The sequence below is a fragment of the Anabrus simplex genome, chromosome 1, assembly GCF_040414725.1.
Source record: "Anabrus simplex isolate iqAnaSimp1 chromosome 1, ASM4041472v1, whole genome shotgun sequence".
NCBI lineage: Eukaryota > Metazoa > Arthropoda > Insecta > Orthoptera > Tettigoniidae > Anabrus > Anabrus simplex.
In genome coordinates, this window is record NC_090265.1 from 1,599,012,114 (window position 1) to 1,599,034,720 (window position 22,607).

Here is a 22,607-nt window from a genome sequence, read left to right on the forward strand (position 1 = left end):
TAATAATAATAATAATAATAATAATAATAATAATAATAATAATAATAATAATAATAATAATACAGATAAAATAATAATACAAATATAGTAATAATACAAATAAAATAAAATAATAATGCAGAGGAATGTTTGTAAGGGGATTTGAACAGTTACAATACTTACTTCACTACATATCAGACAGCGGTCTGTATCATCAAAACTAAAACCGGAATACCCTCACATTCCTGACAGATTCCCTGATTTTAAAGTCAAGCAAACGCTTCCCATTCCTATTACAGTAGCTTCCATATATTCGCCACAAAAACCAATCACCTTTTCGTATCCTTTAGTTCGATTTCCAACTCTCGCATTGAAACCGCCCATTAGCACTATTCTATCCTTGCTGTTGAACCTGACTATGATGTCACTTAATGCTTCATAAAATTTGTTAACTTCATCCTCATCTGCATCCTCACATAGTGAATACACTGAGACAATTCTCGTCCAAATTCCTCCAACCGCCAAATCTATCCAGATCATTCGCTCATTTACGTACCTAATAAAAACTATGTTGCGTGCAATAGTATTCCTGATAAACATTCCTACCCCCACACTCTTCCCTTCCGTTTTTAACACCCGTCAAGTACACTTTATAATCTCCTACATCTTCCTCGTTATCTCCCCTTACCCGAATATCATTAACTCTTAGAACATTCAGACACATCCTCTTTGCTGACTCAGTCAGTTCTACTTTCTTTCTTTCTTTCTTTCTTTCTTTCTTTCTTTCTTTCTTTCTTTCTTTCATAAGCCTCATTAATATTGATAGCTCCCTATCGAATTCCATTTCGCCAAGGTCCGGGGTTTGCTTAAAACGTTCTGAACGTGCTCGATAAAAAATTCTGTGAAGCAGGATGCTACCCTACTTACACAGAGTCCAAGTGAGGATCTCTCCTCTAACGGATTAAGGACCAGTGGAAAATAATTGCAAAATTCTGTTTTCTTTCGTTTAGACATAGTAGACTGCTCTGACAGACAGATAATGTCTCCAGACAAGAGTAAATGAACAAGTTGCGATTTACCACTGTATGGGCAAACTGGATACCAAAGAAACTCGAGCTGGGCTCAAGAGGTTTTATGTTCGCTAGTTTACGATATTTCCTAAAACTACATAATCTGCAACAGCTCATATTCATAGTTCGTTAGCTGTTAAAGTCTTGGAAGCCTCTCGCACATGTTAAGGTAGACCATTCAATCCTAAATTGTGTCATGTGTATCGAAACAACAAAAACTAATAATTTGGCCTACAGCACACAGTATATATAGCCTACATACGGTCCGCCTGATACTTTATATGACTTCAATCAATCAATCAATCAATCAATCAATCAATCAATCAATCAATCAATCAATCAATCAATCAATCAATCAATCAATCAATCAATCAATCAATCAATCAATCAATCAATCAATCAATCAATCAATCAATCAATCAATCAATCAATCAATCAATCAATCAATCAATCAATCGTCACTACTGATCATCATTTAGGGCAGTCGCCCAGGTGGTAGATTCCCTCTCCTCTTGTTTTCCTAGCCTTTCTTTAATGATTTCAAAGAAATTGGGAATTTATTGAACACCGGGCGAGTTGGCCGTGCGGTTAGAGGCGCGCGGCTGTGAGCTTGCATCCGGGAGATAGCGGGTTCGATTCCCACTGTCGGCAGCCCTTGAAGCTGGATTTCGTGGTTTCCCATTTTCACACCAGCAAGTGCTGGGGCTGTACCTTAATTAAGGCCACGGCCGCTTCCTTTCCTAACCCATCGTCGCCATAAAACCTATCTGTGTCGGTGCGACGTAAAGCCACTAGCAAAAAAAAAAAAAATGTTGAACATCTCCCTTGATAAGTTATTTCAATCCCTAACTCCCCTTCCTATAAAAGAAATTTGCCCCCAATTTTTCCTCTTTAATTCCAACTTTATCTTCATATTGTGACCTTTACTACTTTTAAAGACGCCACTCAAACTTATTCGTCTACTAATGTCATTCCACGCAATCTCTCCACTGTCGGCTCGGAACATACCACTTAGTCGAGCAGCTCGTCTCTTTTCTCCCAAGTCTTCCCAGCCAAACTTTTCAATATTTTTGTAACGCTACTCTTTTGTCGGATATCATCCACAACTGTTTTTCATTGGATTTTTTCCACTTCTTGAATCAAGTAATCCTGGTGAGGGTTCCATACACTGGAACCATACTCTAGTTGGGGTCTTACCAGAGACTTGTATGCTCTCTCCTTTACATCCTTACTACAACCCCTAAATACCCTAATAACCATCTGCAGAGATCAGTACCCTTTATTTAAAATCTCATTTATGTGATTACCCCATTGAAGATCTTTCCTTATACTAACACCCAGGTACTTACAGTGATCCCCATAAGGAACTTTCACCCCATCAACGCAGTAATTAAAACTGAGAGGACTTTTCCTGTTTGTGAAACTTACAACCTGACTTTTAACCCAGTTTATCATCATACCATTGCCCACCGTCCATCTCACAACACTATCGAGGTCACCCTGGAGCCGCTCGCAATCTTGTAACTTATTTATTACTCTTAAAATAGGGGTCACTAAACTGTCGATCGCAAGCTACTGCTTGCTCGCGGATATACTCAGTGGTCGAAAACAATGTAAACCAGGTAGGCCTATATGAGGGTCAGGTGGTTGGCCATACTGACAATAATAATTCAGTATCTCACACCATTGTCATCTGCTGAATTTAGCCAATCAGATCGCTTCACGGGCGAATTCAAATGGGCTTTGGGAGGCGAAGTTGCTACGTCTGCGCGTGGCTTGGAGCCATGCCAAGAAAACAACATCAAACACACCGCAGACTTCAGCCGGCGTCACCGTAGCGTAGCCTACTTGCTGTCACCTCGGAGGTCCGTATTCAAATCCCTCCCCTGGCGTCAATTTTTGTTTTTTTCGATTGATGCTCTCAATCCGGTCTTCAGTCACAAACAAATTTAGAAACATCGCCTCGTGAAGCCCATTTGAATTCGCCCGCGAACCGATCTAATTGGCTAAATTTAGCAGCTCATAAAATGACAAGGACGCTCCATATCGAATTATTATTCTTTTCAAATCATTTATCAGCATGACGAAACTTCTTATGTTCATATATCCAGTCCACGTTGTGTCCGACCATCTTGTATTTTCGGTAGATCACTTATTTATTTTACTGGCTCTTCAGTTTTCCGCTCCCTTGCTTCCCCGTTGCTAGCGTTATCAGTGTGCAGTGTGCTCTGATGCAATCGTATTGACAGGCTGTAAATTGTTTACAATGTTAGGTACGACCAAGAAAACCAGCCATTATCACAGTGAGTGGGCTGAAGACTATTTCTTTGCAGAGGTAAAGGGAAAACGTGTTCGTTTGTTGTGTGGCCGTACGAAAGAAAGAAAACATTGAAGTGCATTGCAATACTGTCTATTCGGCAGGATTGAGAAGTCTTTTCCTTGACATTTTTCTGTGAGGAAAGAAGGAGTTACTTGGATAACAAGCAATATTTTCAAAACAAACGTACAAAATTTCAGTAGCAACCGGGGGCTTCATATCGTGACTCACGGGTTAGTACTGTAAAGAGGAAATCGCGCCAGCATAATTTAATTTAATTTGATTTCGTGTGGCTATTTCTAGCCGGGTACAGCCCTTGTAAGGCAGAGCCTCAGATTAGGGTGGGCGGCATCTGTCATGTGTAGGTAACTGCGTGTTATTGTGGTGGAGGATAGTGTTATGTATGGTGTGTGAGTTGCAGGGATGTTGGGGACAGCACAGACAGCCAGTCCCCGAGCCAAGGGAATTAACCGTTTAAGGTTAAAATCTCCGACCCGGCCGGGAATCGAACCCGGGACCCTCTGAACCAAAGGGCAGCACACTAACCAGTTAGTGATGGAGCCGGACACCAGGTTAATTAAATCTTGAGATACCACTTTTTAGGAACATTTTTGTTCGATAATTCAAAAAGTGGGACTTTATTTATAAATGCCACTCAATCCGTCCAGCTTTCAGCCAACACAGTGACGAGTCGAGTTGAGGCCATGTTTAGTGACATTATTTGGCATCTTCAGAACGATTTCAATGTTAAAGTGATCGTAGTTACAACTCATTTCTCATTTCAATGTTTATATTTCTTATAAATTCATTTATATTGCTGAATTTATAATAATATTACTCCGTATGTTGTAAGAGAATGAAATCTATTTCATCACACTTCGTTTTAATAAAATATTCTTAGCTGATAAGTAGTTCTTTCCCACGTTATGTTCTGTGACCCCTGATTTAAAACATCAAACCCCGATCCACATTCCTGATGATTACCAACTGAACAGTCTACACCACATTCGTTGCTTAATGTGTCTTTCTGTATCTTGTTATTTCCATCATGTCATGACCAATAATTTGACCGTAATATGTTTAACTCTCTCTGCTAATATTATCGTTATTATTGCAGGGTAGTAAGCAACGATGGATTCCACGACGACATCGTTAGTCTGGGACTATGTCTTATTCGTCGTGTTTACCATTTTGTGTGTCGGTGTTCCCCTGCGGAACACCTTTTTTGGTAAGAAGGAAACCACGAAGGAGGATTATGTGTTCTCAAGAGGAAGCCAAGCTTCCACATTTTCTATGATCTTGTCCATTGTACGTTCCGTCCTAGGCGTGAGAACGATCCTCGGTAAGTACAGACGAAGTAATATACTGTATTAGACATTCTATTGGCTATTGTTGGAACAGACATCTGGAGAAACTTTTAAAAATCAGTTGGCTAATGTAGTAAATAGCTCGAAAAGGAATCAGGACATATGATACGGTACTTTAGAAAGTGATCTACCTTTGTAGTGCAACGGTTAGCATTATTAACTGCCATTCTCGGAGGCCTGGGTTCGATTTTTGGGTACTGTCAAAAGTTAAGATTGTCAGGACTGGTAGGCCTATGTGGATAAAAAGATGTACGTGCTGCTCATCTCCATTAGGGATGTGCCTGAAAAAGCTGTCCTACCTCGCGACAAGAACACGAATTTACTTCGGCTCCATGGCTGAGTGGTCAGCCGGCCTCCGGCCCTCTTGTCCCGGGTTCGATTTCTGGCTGGGTCAAGAGATATTAATCTTCCTTGACAAAGGAACGGACTGTTTCCCCAGTCCCTGACACCCCTGCAAATCATACACCACACTAGAGCCCTGAATGACTATGAATCAATCAATAGATCAATGTCCCCCCACACATACACACACGCCACGGCGCTACAGCCCTGACAGTCCTTTGCCTATCAAGCGACCACTGCTCAGCCCAAAGGCCTGTGATTACGAGGGGGTGCATTGTCAGAGCGACGAATCCTTGTCGTTATTCTTGGCTTTCTACACTGGGGCCGCTATCTCACCATCAGATTGCTCCTCGATTGTTATCACGAAGGTTTAGTGGACCTCGAATCAACCATCAGAGCTAGGTAAAAATCCCGTGGGGCCGGCACTGATCAGTCACCACTGATTTGCATTTAGGTTAGCAAAAGTTCAGGAAGAAGTAGAATAGCAATAGCTTTCTCGGTTGTAACATTAATCTTAGAGTAACGAGTAAGGTACGGAAAATGCCCGGGGACAAAATCTACATCGTCGCTCAAGAACTTGCTTCACGTAAGGACGAAATTCTAACTTTAAATGAGAAGGAAATAAAGGCATAAAATTGTAAAAATGGTCCAGATATCTTAAGAATAGGTTCCTTACGATGAAATATTTCAACAAATCTGTAAGAGAAACAATATCATTTCTGTATGTGCAATTTGTGTAGCCTATATTGGTTACGCGATACTGAACCACTGCATTCTGTTACCTAAACTCCCCCCCCCCCCGTGAGTGGGGGCGGTGGAATAACATCCACGGTATTCCCTGCCTGTCGTACTCTGAACTTGGGAGCGTGGGTTGATGACCACGGGGCCGTTCGCTGAGTCCTGGCATTGCTTCCACTTTCGCGTACCAGGCTCTTAACTTTCATCTATCCTATACGACATACCGAGGTCAACTCTTGTTCTTGTCCTACCCCGACAGTGTTAGAACATTCGAGGCCTAAGGAGTATTTCATTTTCACGCCCTGCGTTATCATTATCTTTCTCTGGCCGGTACCTTCATTTTTCGAAGTGTCGGACCCTTTCCATTTTCTCCTCTTTTATTAGTGTTAATAGATTATGGTTGCCGAGTTGTAGTTCCTCTTAAAACAATAATCACCATCACCGTCAACACCTGTTAGCTACACGGTGTTGTTTCTTAAGCGATGGTATATTTAGAAGCAAGATCAGTCCACTACGAAACGTTTGGTCGAGTATAACCGCCATATTACGTCATGTTACAGCAGTGGCGGGCGGTTCGCGGTTGCAGTTATATTAAATTTATAAGTGTAATTTTTAAAAATCTGAATATAAGGTCCTTGAAGTTTCTCTTTACAATGAAATCTCGAATAAAACGACTGTCTATAGGATCAGTTGTGAAAGTCATATAAGACTTTAAAATATCAAATAAATCATACCGTACCGCCATTCCTGTTTTGGTAATTTATCCTCCCCACCAAACAAGCATGGAAAACAATAAAATGAATTGTTGTATACACAGCCAATAATTATGTTTATTATAAACAGGTGAATTTTAACTTACGTGTACATTTTCTGTTTTTACTTTTCACAGTCTTCTATATGTTTAATACTGGTGTGGGACGTCCAACTTTTTCAAAAATTTCTACCTTCTATTCTGCTGAAACCCCCTCTGGATGGAGGCGGTAGAGGCGATTAAAGGGGCCTGAGGGGCTCTTAACTTGAGAGCGTGGGGAGGTGACCACGGGATCCTTAGCTGAGTCCTGATATTGCTTCCACTTATACTACTTGTACCAAGCACCTCACCTTCCTCTTTCCTATCCGATCTCCCATGGTCAACTCTTGTTCGTTTCCGACTCTGACGGAAACCTAAGAAGTCTTTCATTTTCACACCTTTCGTGGCCCTTACCTTTCTTTAGCCGATATTTCATTATTCGAAGTATCGGATCCCTTCCATTTTCCCCTCTAATTAGTGTTAATAGAGGATGGTTGCCTAGATGTACTTCCTCATAAAACAATAATCACCATCACCACCACCATCTTCTGCTGCTGAATGAAAGCAGAAGGGTTCTATCAGCAAATTGGAAAAATAGCAACAACACTATGCACTGCTGACTGCGACCCGCAAGGAATGCGAGTTGGCTGCGAACTAGTTTCTCCGGCGGACGAAGCTTTACTACACCAATAATGCTGAAGCTAGCGAGATGCGCGCGAATGAGGAATGAGTGGTGCATGCAATATTTGACTTCCGGCTGCAAAACAAATGCACACCGCTTGACTGAACAGAAACCAAGATGCAGAGAGCTTGAAACGAACGAAACAGCTCAGAAAGAATAACTTGAAATCTCTAATTAATAATTATTTCAGAATATACACTGACTGACAGAGCAAATGCAACACCAAGAAGGAGTGGTCAGAACTTTATGCCAATTGCAGGGTAGACTGACGTCACTGAGGTATGCCCATGATGTAAAATGCGCCGCTGTGCTGCGCACGTAGCGAACGATAATTGGGACACGGCGTTGGCGAATGGCCCACTTCGTACCGTGATTTCTCAGCCGACAGTCATTGTAGAACGTGTTGTCGTGTGCCACAGGGCACGTGTATAGCTAAGAATGCCAGGCCGCCGTCAACAGAGGCATTTCCAGCAGACAGATGACTTTACGAGGGGTATGGTGATCGGGCTGAGAAGGGCAGGTTGGTCGCTTCGTCAAATCGCAGCCGATACCCATAGGGATGTGTCCACGGTGCAGCGCCTGTGGCGAAGATGGTTGGCGCAGGGACATGTGGCACGTGCGAGGGGTCCAGGCGCAGCCCGAGTGACGTCAGCACGCGAGGATCGGCGCATCCGCCGCCAAGCGGTGGCAGCCCCGCACGCCACGTCAACCGCCATTCTTCAGCATGTGCAAGACACCCTGGCTGTTCCAATATCGACCAGAACAATTTCCCGTCGATTGGTTGAAGGAGGCCTGCACTCCCGGCGCCCGCTCAGAAGACTACAATTGACTCCACAGCATAGACGTGCACGCCTGGCATGGTGCCGGGCTAGAGCGACTTGGATGAGGGAATGGCGGAACGTCGTGTTCTCCGATGAGTCACGCTTCTGTTCTGTCAGTGATAGTCACCGCAGACGAGTGTGGCGTCGGCGTGGAGAAAGGTCAAATCCGGCAGTAACTGTGGAGCGCCCTACCGCTAGACAACGTGGCATCATGGTTTGGGGCGCTATTGCGTATGATTCCACGCCACCTCTAGTGCGTATTCAAGGCACGTTAAATGCCCACCGCTACGTGCAGCATGTGCTGCGGCCGGTGGCACTCCCGTACCTTCAGGGGCTGCCCAATGCTCTGTTTCAGCAGGATAATGCCCGCCCACACACTGCTCGCATCTCCCAGCAGGCTCTACGAGGTGTACAGATGCTTCCGTGGCCAGCGTACTCTCCGGATCTCTCACCAATCGAACACGTGTGGGATCTCATTGGACGCCGTTTGCAAACTCTGCCCCAGCCTCGTACGGACGACCAACTGTGGCAAATGGTTGACAGAGAATGGAGAACTATCCCTCAGGACACCATCCGCACTCTTATTGACTCTGTACCTCGACGTGTTTCTGCGTGCATCGCCGCTCGCGGTGGTCCTACATCCTACTGAGTCGATGCCGTGCGCATTGTGTAACCTGCATATCGGTTTGAAATAAACATCAATTATTCGTCCGTGCCGTCTCTGTTTTTTCCCCAACTTTCATCCCTTTCGAACCACTCCTTCTTGGTGTTGCATTTGCTCTGTCAGTCAGTGTAAAAGTAGTGGTTTCGCAAATCCGCAACTAGTCCAGAGACCGTCAATGCATTACAGTATGTTGGCTGATCGGTCTTAGTCGAACAGAGTCTACACCACACATAGCATTACGGTTATTATTATACAAAATATACATCACCATTATAGACCGTTATGCCTTTCACCGTTCAGTCTGCAAGCCTCTGTGATTTTACTAAACGTCGCCACAATCCTCTACTTGCAACTAGTGCTGTGGCCTCATTTAGTTATATACCACTTACCTTTAAATCGTTAGAAACTGGGTCTAACCATCGTCGTCCTGGTCTCCCTCTTCTTCTCTTAACCTCTGTAACAGAGTCCATTATACTCCTGGCTAACCTATCCCCCTCCATTCGCCTCACATGGCCCCAATACCGATGCAGGTTTATGCGTACAACTTCATCCATCGAGTTCATTCCTAACTTAGCCTTTACCTCCTCATTCCGAATACCCTCCTGTCATTGTTCCCACCTGTTTGTAACAGCATTCATTCTCGCTACGTTCATGTCTGTTACCGGTACTTCTAACTTATGGATAAGATAACCTTAACGCACCCAGCTTTCGCTCCCGTAAAGCAAAGCTGGTCTGAAAACAGACCGATGTAAAGATAGTTTCGTCTGGGAGCTGACTTCCTTCTTACAGAATACTGTTGAACGCAACATCTTTTCCATCGGTACCCTGTCATATGCTTTATCTAGATCTACGAAACATAAACACAACTGCCTATTCCTCTCGTAGCACTTTTCAATTACCTGGCGCATACTGATAATCTGATCCTGACAGCCTCTCTGTGGTCTGAAACCACACTGGGTTTCATCCAACTTCCTCTCAACGAGTGATCGCACCCTCCCTACCAAGATGCCAGTGAATACTTTGCCTGGTATACTAATCAATGAGATACCTCGTTAGTTGTTGCAATCCTTCCTGTTCCCTTGGTTATAGATTGGTGCAATTACTGCTTTTGTCCAATCTGAAGGTAACTTACCAACACTCCATGCTAATATTACTACTCTATGAAGCCATTTCATCCCTGCGTTCCCACTATACTTCACCATTTCAGATCTAATTTCATCTATTCCCGCTGCTTTATGACAATGGAGTTTATTTACCATCCTTCCCACTTCCACAAGCGTAATTTCACCAACATCATTTTCCTCCTCCGCATGAGCTTGGCTGTTCGCAACACCACCAGGAAGATTTCATTTTACGTTGAGAAGATTTTCAAAATATTCCCTTCACTTGTCCAGTGATTCCCTGTGATCTATTATGATTTCACCTGAATTACTCAAAACACTGTTCATTTCTTTTTTACCTTCCTTCCTAAGATTCTTTATTACTGTCCAGAAAGGTTTTCCCTGCTGCTTGACCTAGCCTTTCCAGGTTATTACAAAAATATTCCCAAGACTTCTTTTTGTATTCAACAACTGTTTGTTTCGCTCTGTTTCTTTCATCTACATACAATTCCCTGTCAGCATCAGCCCTTGTTTGGAGCCATTAAGCCTTCTTTTTACGTTTACAAGCTGCTCTCACTTCATCATTCCACCAAGATGTTCGCTTTTTCCCATCTTTACACACACTTGTTCCTAGGCATTCCCTTGCTGTTTCTACTACAGCATCCCTGTATGCCACCCATTCCTTTTCTATATCCTGAACCTGCTGACTGTCCATTGTTCGGAACTTCTCACTAATCATATCCATGTACTTCTGTCTAATTTCCTGGTCCTGGAGATTTTCTACCCTTATTCGTTTGCAGACAGATATCACTTTCTCTATTCTAGGCCTAGAGATACTTAATGTACTACAGATCAGATAGTGGTGTGTATCATCGATAAATCCCCGCAAAACCCATGTATTCCTAACAGATTTCCTGAATTCAAAATCGGTTAGGATATAGTCTATTATGGATCGTGTACCTCTACCCTGCCATGTGTAGCGGTGGATAGCCTTAAAATTGAATAATGTATTCGTAACTGCTCAACCCATGCTAGCACAGAAGTCCAGCAAACGCTTCCCATTCCCATTAGCTTCCATATCTTCCCCACACTTACCAATCACCCTTTCGTATCCTTCAGTTCTATTTCCAACAGTCGCATTGAAAACGCCCATTAGCACTATCCAATCCTTGCTGTTGACCTTGACTACGATGTCACTCAATGCTTCATAAAACTTGTCAACTTCATCCTCATCTGCACCCTCACACGGTGAATACACTGAGACAATTCTCGTCCTAATTCCTCCAACTGCCAAATCTACCCAAATCATTCGCTCATTTACGTGCCTAACAGAAATAATGTTGCATGCAATTGTATTCCTGATGAACAGCCCTACCCCACACTCTGCCCTTCCCTTTTTAACACCCATCAAGTGCACTTTATAATCTCCTATCTCTTCCTCGTTATCTCCCCTTATCCGAATAGCATTTATTCCTAGCACATCCAGATGCATCCTCTTTGCTGACTCAGGGAGTTCTATTTTCTTTCTTCCATAAGCCCCATTAATATTGATAGCTCCCCATCGAATTCCATATCGTTCGCCAAGTTGTTTCCAAGGAGTCCCTCGCCTATCAAAAGGGAGTGGGACTCCGTTACCCCCATAGGTCCGAGACTTGCTTAAAACGTTCTGAGCGTGCTCGATGTAAAATTCTGTGAAGTAGGATGCTACCCTACTTACACATAGTCCAAGTGAGGATCTTTCCTCTAACGGGTTAGGGACCACGGTGGATTGTATAGTCCTAGCCGCCTGAGCACATGGAAGTCCATGACTCAGAATATGTCCGAGATACCCACTCGCATTCAGTACCAGCCGATACCCCGACTCTCAGACCACTTACTAGGCCACTCAGCCGTTGCCCACGGTTCACAAACTAGGACATGACTACAGTAACCCACACCATGAGCCATTTATTATTATTATTATTATTATTATTATTATTATTATTATTATTATATTATTATTATTATTATTATGTTAGGGGACTAGCAGCTAGGCCATCGGCCCCAGAGACAACACTGTCCTGCACTACACTAAAACGAAATTGCTCATACACGGCAGATACCGCCTAACCTCGTCGCCTTACCAAGAATAGCCATACGAAATTATTAAGCTTATTACCACTTTAAAAATCCAACCGGATGATTTGGTGCCTGGGTCAAACAGAATTTAGGAGATCATTTCATTTCGATTACGCATGGATACTTTGAACAGAAATCAGGAGTGAGTCATTCAGCCCAGCAATATTTATTTACAAAGAATGGTGCTAGTAACGATTTACTGGGCTTTGAATGTACAGTTTCTATTGGAGATTACTTAATCTTTACATCAATGCTGAAAATCCTCTCACACTCACCTCAACGTACAACTAAACAGGTCGTTCCTGATCGTTCGCTGGAGCTTTGAACTGACAATGCCGTTGGTTTTGAGTGTAATGTGCTTCCTAAATCGTATAAGTTTGAGGGCGTGTATAACAGATGCTTGTCATCAAGTGACCCAACAGGAAAAAGTCTTATGAGAACAAATCCTGTGATCGTGGAGGCCACAAGTTCTGGAGAGTCGCAAAAAACTTTCGATCGGCACCGTGGTTTCGTGTGGCATGCTGTGTTGAGTGGCTCACATCCACCATTAGCTGTTAAAGGCAGCTTAGGCGTCAGTGAAAAGGCGTTCTAAGGAAATGAGGCGTGAGGTGGTTTCCCGTTGCTTTCCCCATTGAGCCAGAAGGTGCTGTTACTTTTCAGTCTGATAATCTAACTAAAATACAAACACTAACTGAACCCGTGAGCCACACTTTCACGCAATTTATCACAGGCATTACCTGCATAAGGAATAGCATTACCAGCATCGCTCAGACCGGTACCTCAGCCACTTTCATATTAACGAAACCATGAATAAGACTGAGACAGGAAAATGAAAGTAAAAAATTGATCTAGCCCATACCAGGAGTCATCTCACCAGAAATGGATCCAGGCAAGCGTGAAGTCTATGAATCTATATAAATAAAATCGTAACGACCGTGTGTCTGTACACTGACTATTTTGGCGAAATTTCCCTACAGTTATCAGTTTCAGGTGTAATAATGACCATCTGCATATTTTTTAGCTTTGGTGTCTTTTTTTTTTAAGTTGCTTTACGTCGCACGGACACAGATAGGTTTTATGGCGACGATGGGACAGGAAACGGCTAGAAATGGGAAGGAAGCGGCCGTGGCCTTTATTAAGGTACAGCCCAGCATTTGTCTGATGTGAAAACCATCTTCAGGGCTGCCTATGGGGTTCGAACCAACTATCTACCGAATACTGGATACTGGCCGCACTTAAGCGACTGCAGCTATCGAGCTCGGTGCTTTGGTGTCTGTTTGTCGGTTAGTCAGTTTGCCTGTTTGTTTGTCTGAGTTCTTATAACTTGAAAATTACTGGATATATTTCTATCAAACTTATATTTAGAATCCACCTGTCCTTGTGTAGGTTTTAGGGCAACATTATTTCTGAATACCTAAAGTTACCGGGGGTTTATTCGAAACCGAAACCATGATTTTGCACTCCCTGAAAATATGCACATCCAAAATTAATGGAAATTTACCATCCTTAATGGAAATCAATTTCTAAAACTTTTTTCTCATGTGCATTATTTCGATAAGGGGAAATAAGGGAGATATCATGAACGGTCGATTTTTCAGGCTAAGTCCAGCGGACATAGCCCGAAAGGTGTTGTACGTGGAGCAGATTCTAATGACGGTGCAGACCTTCGTTTCGGGGTATTTCGTGGCTAATTGGTAAGACCTATTACAAAACGAACGGTATAATCTATGTTCAATTTGGAGTGACCTACAACTTTGGTCCTATGACTTTTTGTCGTATCTCTCTCCCTTATATGTTAACTCGATTGTAAGTAAATTGTGCACTTTTACACGCATAATTCATAGAATTCGTAGACGGTGCAGACTTTCGTTTCGGGATAACGGGTGGCTAAACGGCAAGTCGTATTACAGAACAGATAGCACAATCGCCGTTCTGTTTGTAGAGATCATCAACTTTGGTCCTATGACTTACTGCCGTGTTTCGATTGTTGATACGTTAGGTTGCGCTGCATTTCTCGATTATAATTAAATCTTTCGAACTCAATTGTGACTTGCATTAGAAAAAAGGGCCTGTCCTTATGATGAAAACTCTCCATCTCTATTGTGAATGGCAGTTGCCAAGTGAGCCTGCCCTTATATTAGAAACTCCCGAACCCGATTGTGATTGGGAGTAAGAAACGTGGCCTGCTATTATCCTCAAAATTTCCCCAATGCCTACCTTACATCGGAAAGAACGTATGGCGTCCTTCCTGTTTCGTTTCTAGGATAGCACTAAGAGGCATGCTATTTAATGTAATCTTACTCACTGCCTTTACAGTAATTTATGGAGAAATCCGTGTACAATGTAGAATACTGTAGCGAAGCACGGGTACATTTGCTAGCATGTTATATTTTCTAAAATTAGCTAGCATTTTCAAACATACTACACATTTTACATTTACTTCATATGAGTATAATGAATATAACAGTTCCCATTGCCAATAATATATACATTGTGAGATGATGATCATTGCTTCAAATGCACTGCTATATCTGACAACATTTCTTTTAAGAACATACCTGCCAACTTTTAGAAACAAAAAATACGAAGATTTTTAATTCTTGGATTTCATCACATATATTCCACCACGGTCCACGTGAAAAAAGGTCAATAAAAGGCATACTTATCTACAGTTACAATGCGAATTGACCATTAAATTTAAAATCTTAAACTAAGAAAACATAAAAATGGTTACAAGAAAATGTACCTAATCACTCTCATTTATGACATTTACATACGAATAATATTTGTCACACTGACACACGCAACATATTGCATAATACCGTATTTTCTTGCGTAATTAACGCACTTTTTGACGAAGAATACAGGCGAAAACTTCGGATGCGATTCAAGGAATTCGGATATTTACAAATTATTTACAATTCATTTACATTTAAAAGATACATCAAATATAATCCAAACACAATTGGTTCAACCCATTTGCAGTTATCGTCATTTGGCGTAAAATTCCGGCGTGAGATTTTTTCTGAAAAATCAAATAGGGTACATCAGATAAGTTAGACACGTGGGTTTGAAGTACCGACTCTGGAAAATATTCTTCCCATTATGAGTTGACAACACGACCTGAATGACATGCCGGCAAAAAAAAAATCTGTCCAACACGAGAAGGGCCGGGCATCGAAGGAGGGACCCTGCTACATTACTCCAAACCGTTCGTATCCAATCTTGTACGAGTGACGTGTCCATCCACCCTTTTTCTTGAATACGAACGTGGATCACTCGCGGAAATTTTGCTTTAGGCATTGTTTTTCGTTTTAGAACAATGTAAGGTGCAAGCTTTCTGCCATCAGCTGTTACAGCAAGCATTGCAGTACATCGGGTTTTTTTTTTTGGTTTTTTTTTTTTTTTGCTTCCGGTAGCGCGTGCGATAACACTGTATGTTCCTTTCTTATCGACTGTTCGACTTTATGGTATATGGAAACTGATTGGCGTCTGACCTGCGATTCCTATAAGAGAGATAAAATATTCCTTCACTTTACGCTTCTCAATCACAAAGCGCTGAAAATGGTTGAAATCATTCGTCACTTTTTGGCATAATGTTGTTCTTCGTCGAAGAGCTCCATTTTTCTTCATAAAATTAATTCAGCCTTGGCTAACCTTCAAATACGAGACATTGATTCCACGTGCCGCGGCTATTTCTCGTTCTTTAAAATGCAGCATTTTGTGAGAAACGGCCTATCCAACATTGCGTAACGAAATCATATAGTTAAGCAGATAATCCTCTACTTGCGGAAACTTGCCGTTTTTTGGTCCGCGAAATGCTTTGCGAGACTTGTTGGCCGCTTGAAGTGCACTTCTGTTACCGCGGTAGCGCATGTTTCATTTGGACACTGAAAACTTGCTGCCCGCTGCTCTGTTCCCGTATGTTTCGGCGTAACTGATCACCGCAAGTTCGTATGATGCAGTATTAATCGAGTACTGTGGACTGACAAACAATTTTGAGATCACAGAATGTCCCGTACGCGAAACACTCGTAAAACTAGTGCAGTGGGATTTCCTGCCGGCTAATACAGCATGTTGCCTGTATTTGGAATGCCCGCTTTCGCAATAGGAAGCCTGCTACCTGAGTAGTTGGCACCTTTATTTCGAAACGTAACCGGAGCTGAGTGATGGAGCTTCGAAATTGTGGGTGCGTCAAATTCCACTTTGGACCCAAAAATATTGGGATGTGTAAATTATGCAAGGGCGTCGATTACGGTACGCGAGAAAATACGGCAGTTTCCTTTAATAGCCGGTAAAATGTACAGAAATGTATAGGCATCTCTGAACACTTGGAGATAACGTTTGTCATTTTTTGGCCATAACGAGAAAAGAAAATACCAGAAACTGTCATAGAAATGCAAGGAAAAACACGTGGCCTACAACTCCGACGAAACTACGCACAGAAACGATGTTAACAGCGCGCGAACAACACAATAACAAACTCATTCTTTCGTCCCGATTAACTGAGTCGTTAGCGCGCGCTAGCCTCTTGCTTGCAGGACGATTGACGCCCCGAATCCCCAGCTGTATAAAGCGCACACGCTGCTGTGGTGAGCGGAAAACACGATACACGAAGGCAAAATAAAGCATCAAATACGCTTGAAAATTAGGTTTCGTAAATTACACAAGCACATAAGAATTTATCCTTTATTCTAGGGGAAGAGTATTGGCCGTACTAGAGATTATTCAAAAATCGGAAGTAAAAATAAATCGGAAAATCGGAAGACGAGTTAAAAACCGGAAAGTTTCCGGGTAAATCGGAAGGGTTGGCAGGTAGAAGCACAAGAGAAAGATATGGTGCCGTGCCACCCACGAGGCATCACGAGATTGCTGTGCCTGCTATGAATCTACTCTCTCAAACATCATGTCAGCTGTGAAGAGTGACCGCGCACAAAGAGCATAGGTAGAGTCCTGCACGGATGCGGATATCCGCGAAGTTAGTGTCTTGGCAGTGCGGATAATTTTGCTGATAATTTCTAAATAATGACGTTTATTGATTTTCACTCAGGTATACTCTTATTTTTTCTTGTGATTAGGCGACCATTGACAGTGGTATCGGAGAATGGTGATATATAAAGAACCTTGGCAGTGGTACGGGAGAATGGTGATATATAAAGAACCTTGAGACCATAAAGCCGTAAATCTGACCTGAGCCTGTCTGACTCCTGCCCGCAATTAATGGAAGGAAGGAACAAAGGTCAGTACGTCGGTAGTTGTCGGAAGAGAGAATCTCTCATAAACCTGTGACTGTAGGGGTTCTAGTGCCAGGTGTCAGGCCTATTGTATTACGTTAACAGATCTATCAGTTTCAATACTTTGGGTGTAATATACTGTAGTTAAATATTTACAATATCCGAGGATAACAATTCGCGGATGCGGATAACCATTCGCGGATGCGGATGAAGGAAGTGCGGATGCGGATATTATTTTGTATATCCGCGCAGGACTCTAATTATAAGATGGCGAGGGGCGGTACGTCATTAAGGGCTAAAGGGGCTTAGCCCGACCAGATTTTTGAATATAAGAGTTTATAAATGTTATATTATTTATCAAACCAAACCAAACAAACCCCATGAGACTACAGCCCTTGAAGGGCCTTGGCCTACCAAGCGACCGCTGCTCAGCCCGAAGGCCTGCAGATTACGAGGTGTCGTGTGGTCAGCACGACGAATCCTCTCGGCCATTATTCTTGGCTTTCTAGACCGGGGCCGCTATCTCACCGTCAGATAGCTCCTCAATTCTAATCACTTAGGCTGAGTGGACCTCGAACCAGCCCTCAGGTCCAGGTAAAAATCCCTGACCTGGCCGGGAATCGAACCTGGGGCCTCCGGGTAAGAGGCAGGCACGCTACCCCTACACCACGGGCCGGCCTATATTATTTATATTTTAGATAATTAATTTAATGAGCCCAAATTTATATCTGAGTTCCACTGTCTTGAAGTAATTAATGATAAGAGAAAATGAATGTGTGATTGTATTACGTGTTTCGTACGTTTATCCTGATACAGGGACTAATTCGCTGTCAGTCCTCACAGTGAGTATTGGTAACTGTTTTGAAGGTTAGTGAACCTTTGAGAGAGTGAAAGTTTCACTGCATTTTTACATGTGAAGCTAGGGGCTACATGCCCGCAATGAAAAATAAAAAAAAAAAAAAAAAAAAAAAGCAATACAGACGAAGCTGTAGCGGCGGGTAGCGATATTATTGCAAACTCACTTATATTTTTATAACCTCATGTAACATGTTCTTGTGACCATTCACAGAGTGAAGCTTTCGTCGCGTTTCGAATTTTAGTTTTCAGGTCGCTTTTAGCAGTTGTGGAGTGAGAACATAAGTTTTGGATAGTTTTTGTTTTAACAGTGAATAGTATGTAGTGTTTAAATAGTGAATAGTACGTAGTGAAATTTTTGATAACTTGTCTTTTATTATAATTAATAAGGTAGATATTCATGTGAAATCTCCATTCTCATCATTAAATTTAGAAGAAAAATTAGAAGTAAAAAGACTTGGAGCGCACCAACCTAGAGATTGTAAGCTTCATCAGAGTTACAAGAATCAGAAAAGAATATTTGCGTTATCTTGGTTTGACAAAAAGAAGTTGGCTGACTGAGTGAAGTCGCATTTATGTTTCGTGTATTTATCGGTGGGGTGCTAGCTGGACTGTGACAGGTATAACTGACCTTAAACATCTATCGAAAAGAGCTAAGAAACGCGAAACTTCAGAAACACATATTGAAAACCAAGTAAAATATAGCCTTTTTGGTTCTGAAAAACATTTCAACTCGGTTAAATGAAGGCTGCCGTGTTTCTAACCAGCGTCACAACGAACTTGTCGATAAGAAGAGACACATTTTACACAGGATAATTAACTGTGCTAAGTTTTGCGGAACACATGAACTACCTCTTCGAGGTCATAACGAAGGTGACAATAAAGTATAGACTAAATTTGTTGCAAAATTTTTAAAAATAATGTAAAGAATATCTGTATTGTATAAAATGAACATATTTATAAAACGAGTATTGTATAAACATGAGAGAAACAAAATAAGAATTTAAATGAAATCCGCAGAACAGTGTTTGTTTGCTGGTGAAAGAACATCTCTCTGGTAGCTCATTTTGAAAAACATATACGGAAGACAATTAATAATAAGGTATTAACCATATTTACATCAAACACTTCAGACATACAACAGCGCGCCGCGATCATTGCTAACTGACACGAGTGAAACATAATAGCTCAAGTGGAATCTACACTTAATACAATAGGAACAATTGCACAAATAAACACATAAGAAAGTCACTGTCCCAACATTCCGGCCGCCAAGAAATGTCAATTTCTTAAAATATACAACTGCAAAGGTACACATAAAAGTTGAAATCACAAATTCAGATAAAATCATACTAGACAAGTTCACAATAGAACACTCAATATCTACAATATCTACAAGAGGGCACAGTTTATTGATAGGCCTCTTCAATATCCCACGAGAGGTGCGGAGAGTAGCCACCCGCACTAGTCAACCTGATCCTGGGTGAACGTCCGTGATCACTGCCAGTTTCCACATTAATGGTGGAAGATTATCCTCCTTTAACACCACCAGTACTCCAGGTTGCACATTTGGACTGGAGTGTGTCCATTTTGATCGCTGCTGAAGGTGATGCAGGTAGTCGTTTGACCAGCGGTGCCAGAACCTCTGCATTTGCTGCTGTAGTATTTCCCATCTAGTCAGTAGGTTAAGCTTAGTATTACCTAGATCTGGCTAGGGAATGGTAGTGAGAGCTGTGCCAATCAGGTAGTGACCTGGAGTTAGGGCTTCAGGGCCATCGGGGTTGCAAGACAAGGGAATGAGGGGCCTGGAGTTCAGGCAGGCTTCTATTTGGCAAGTGAGGGTGGTCAGCTCTTCATAAGTGAGACACATAGTTCCCATGACGCGGCGAAGGTGGTACTTGAAGGACTTCACGGCAGCCTCCCAAAATCCGCCAAAGTGTGGTGCTCCAGGAGGGATGAAGATCCATGTTATTCCTTCTTGTTCTGCGAAGTTTCTGACTTCCGTTTGCTGTTGACAGGACCTAATCACTGCACGAAGTTCTCGGTCCACTCCAACGAAGTTTGTCCCGTTGTCGCTGTGGATGGACTGACATCTGCCACGACGTGAGACAAATCTCCTCAATGCCGCTAGGAAGGCTTGAGTAGACATATCGGTTACAACCTCGAGGTGAGTTGCCTTAGTGGCTAGGCATACAAATAAGGCAATGTAACATTTCTGCCTTGAATGTGATCGCTTGGAACCAGTCTTTACGTAGAACGGCCCAGTATAGTCTATTCCACAGTTGTAAAATTGTCTAACTGCTTCTAAACGAGGGCGTGGCAGCTGACCCATCAGCTGTTGAGCAGTGCTTGACTTCAATTTCTGACAAATCAAACAACGGTGCAAAATTCGTCGGATGACATTTTTGCCATTAACAATCCAATACCGCTGTCTAATCGATGATAGTAGAATCTGTCCGCCGGCATGCAGCATACGTCTGTGCTCTTGTTCAACAATCAACTTCGTAAGGTGATGATTTGCAGGCAGTATCGCTTGATGCATTTCTTCACACGGTATGTTGGCTTGTTCAAGTCTTCCTCCCACTCTCAGGATATTGGTACTTTCTAACATCGGATTTAGAGTTTTTAATTTGCTCTTGCTCTGAATAGGTTTCTTGGACTGCAGCTGATGTATTTCCTTAGAGTACGATGTCAACTAAGCTATTCGTATGCAGTGGAGAATTGCGCTGTTGAGCTCTAGAAGGGATAGTGCACCTGTTGCTCTGCACCCACGAGTTGCCCTGCGATTTCTTGTAAATCTTAGACAGTATGCTACAACATGCTGCAGTTCGGTAAGCTTGGAAAAGCGGTTGATAATATTATCCTCAGAAATCGTTGCGATATTACATGTCACCTTGCACCTCTCTTCAGGCAGCACTAGTGGTAGTCTAGTACTTGCAGAGGTAGGCCACATATCATGGTGTTGCTGTAGCCAGCATGGTCCTTGCCACCATAAATGAGTTTTACCAAGCTCGTCAGGACAACATCCTCTTGATATTATGTCTGCTGGATTGTCTCGAGACGCCACATGTCTCCATTCACTGTTCTCAGTGTTGTCCTGAATCTCTGATACTCTGTTTGCTACAAACGTTTTCCATTTTGTAGATGGAGCAGCTATCCATGCCAAGACGATGGTTGAGTCTTTCCACAGGACGACTTTAGAGACCGATAGTTTCAGTGCAAGGATAATCTTCTTAACCAACCGTGAAAGAAGAAGGGCTCCACAGAGCTCTAGCCGAGGAAGTGACAGCCTTTTCAAAGGAGCGACGCGTGATTTAGAGCACAGTAGTCTGACTGAGGTATTACCTTGGATATTAGTTGATCGTATGTAGATACAGCTACCGTAAGCCTTTTCAGAGGCGTCACAAAGTCCATGGAGCTGAATATCCTTGATAGGGCCATTAACCAGGACACGACGATCGATTCGAATCTTCTCAACGGAAGGTAACTGATAGTATAGTGTTTCCCAAGCACGTGACATTCCTGGATCCAAAGGTTCATCCCACAACGTCTGTTTTAGCCACAACTGTTGTAGAAATATTTTTCCCAAAATTACCATTGGACTAATGAGTCCCAAAGGATCAAATATGGATGATACTGTTGCGAGAACACTGCGTTTAGAAAATGGTGGAGCGTGGGGACTTGGTTGAACATTATTAACTATCTGAAACTTTTCAGATGCTGGATGCCATAACAAACGTAACTTCTTTACATTCTCATCATTGTCAAGCTGTAGGGGAAGTTGAGTCTCTCGATACTCTGGAGGAACATTCTCATGAATAGCTGGATGATTACTGCACCATTTTCGCAGTGAAAACCCACTCTCTCTTAACAAATGTATCAAGTCATGCTGCACGAGGAGAGCTCCATTTACAGTTTGTGATCCAGACATACAGTCATCAACATAAAAGTCGTCTAATAGCGTTTCAGATACTCTAGGAAATTCATGAGCGGCTTCCATTGCAATCTGATATAGACATCGTGTCGCAAGGAACGGGGCGCTTGCCATACCATACGTAACGGTCTTGAGCTGATATTCCTGCAAGGGCTGCGATTCGTCATTTCTCCAGAGAATATGCTGGTAAGTGCAATCTCCTTCATCTACCTGTACCTGTCTGTACATTTTCTCTAGGTCAGCAGCAAACGCGATCTCGTGGGTCCTGAACCTGGTGATTATAGAACACAAATCTTGCTGTACTGTTGGCCCAACATAAAGTAAATCGTTCAAGAAAATTCCACTGCTGGAACTAGCCGAACAGTCAAATACAACACGTAGCTTTGTGGTAGAACTGAATTCCGTGATAACCGCGTGATGAGGTACATAATATGCAGGAATCGCGGAATGGAGTGTCCGTTCCATGTGCCCTAACTCTTCATATTCCATCATGAATTTCACGTATTCTCGCTTCATATTGGGTCGTTTGCGTAATCTTCTCTCTAGATGATAGAATCGCCTGGCTGCTATTTGAAATGAGTCACCCAATTTTTTCG

The 22,607-nt window shown here is 42.5% G+C and overlaps 1 protein-coding gene and 1 pseudogene across 1 annotated transcript in view; one reads left to right on the plus strand and one right to left on the minus strand.

The window, feature by feature from the left end:
* Positions 1–22,607, plus strand: part of LOC136881098 (sodium-coupled monocarboxylate transporter 2) — a 286,910-nt gene that overhangs the window by 14,097 nt on the left and 250,206 nt on the right. Inside the window, exon 2 of the mRNA XM_068229293.1 lies at positions 4,484–4,708. Within this exon, the coding sequence (XP_068085394.1) occupies positions 4,498–4,708 (211 nt within the window). The 5' untranslated portion in view covers positions 4,484–4,497. The remainder of the gene's footprint in view (positions 1–4,483; positions 4,709–22,607) is intronic.
* LOC137497090 (craniofacial development protein 2-like) lies at positions 7,102–11,362 on the minus strand (annotated as a pseudogene).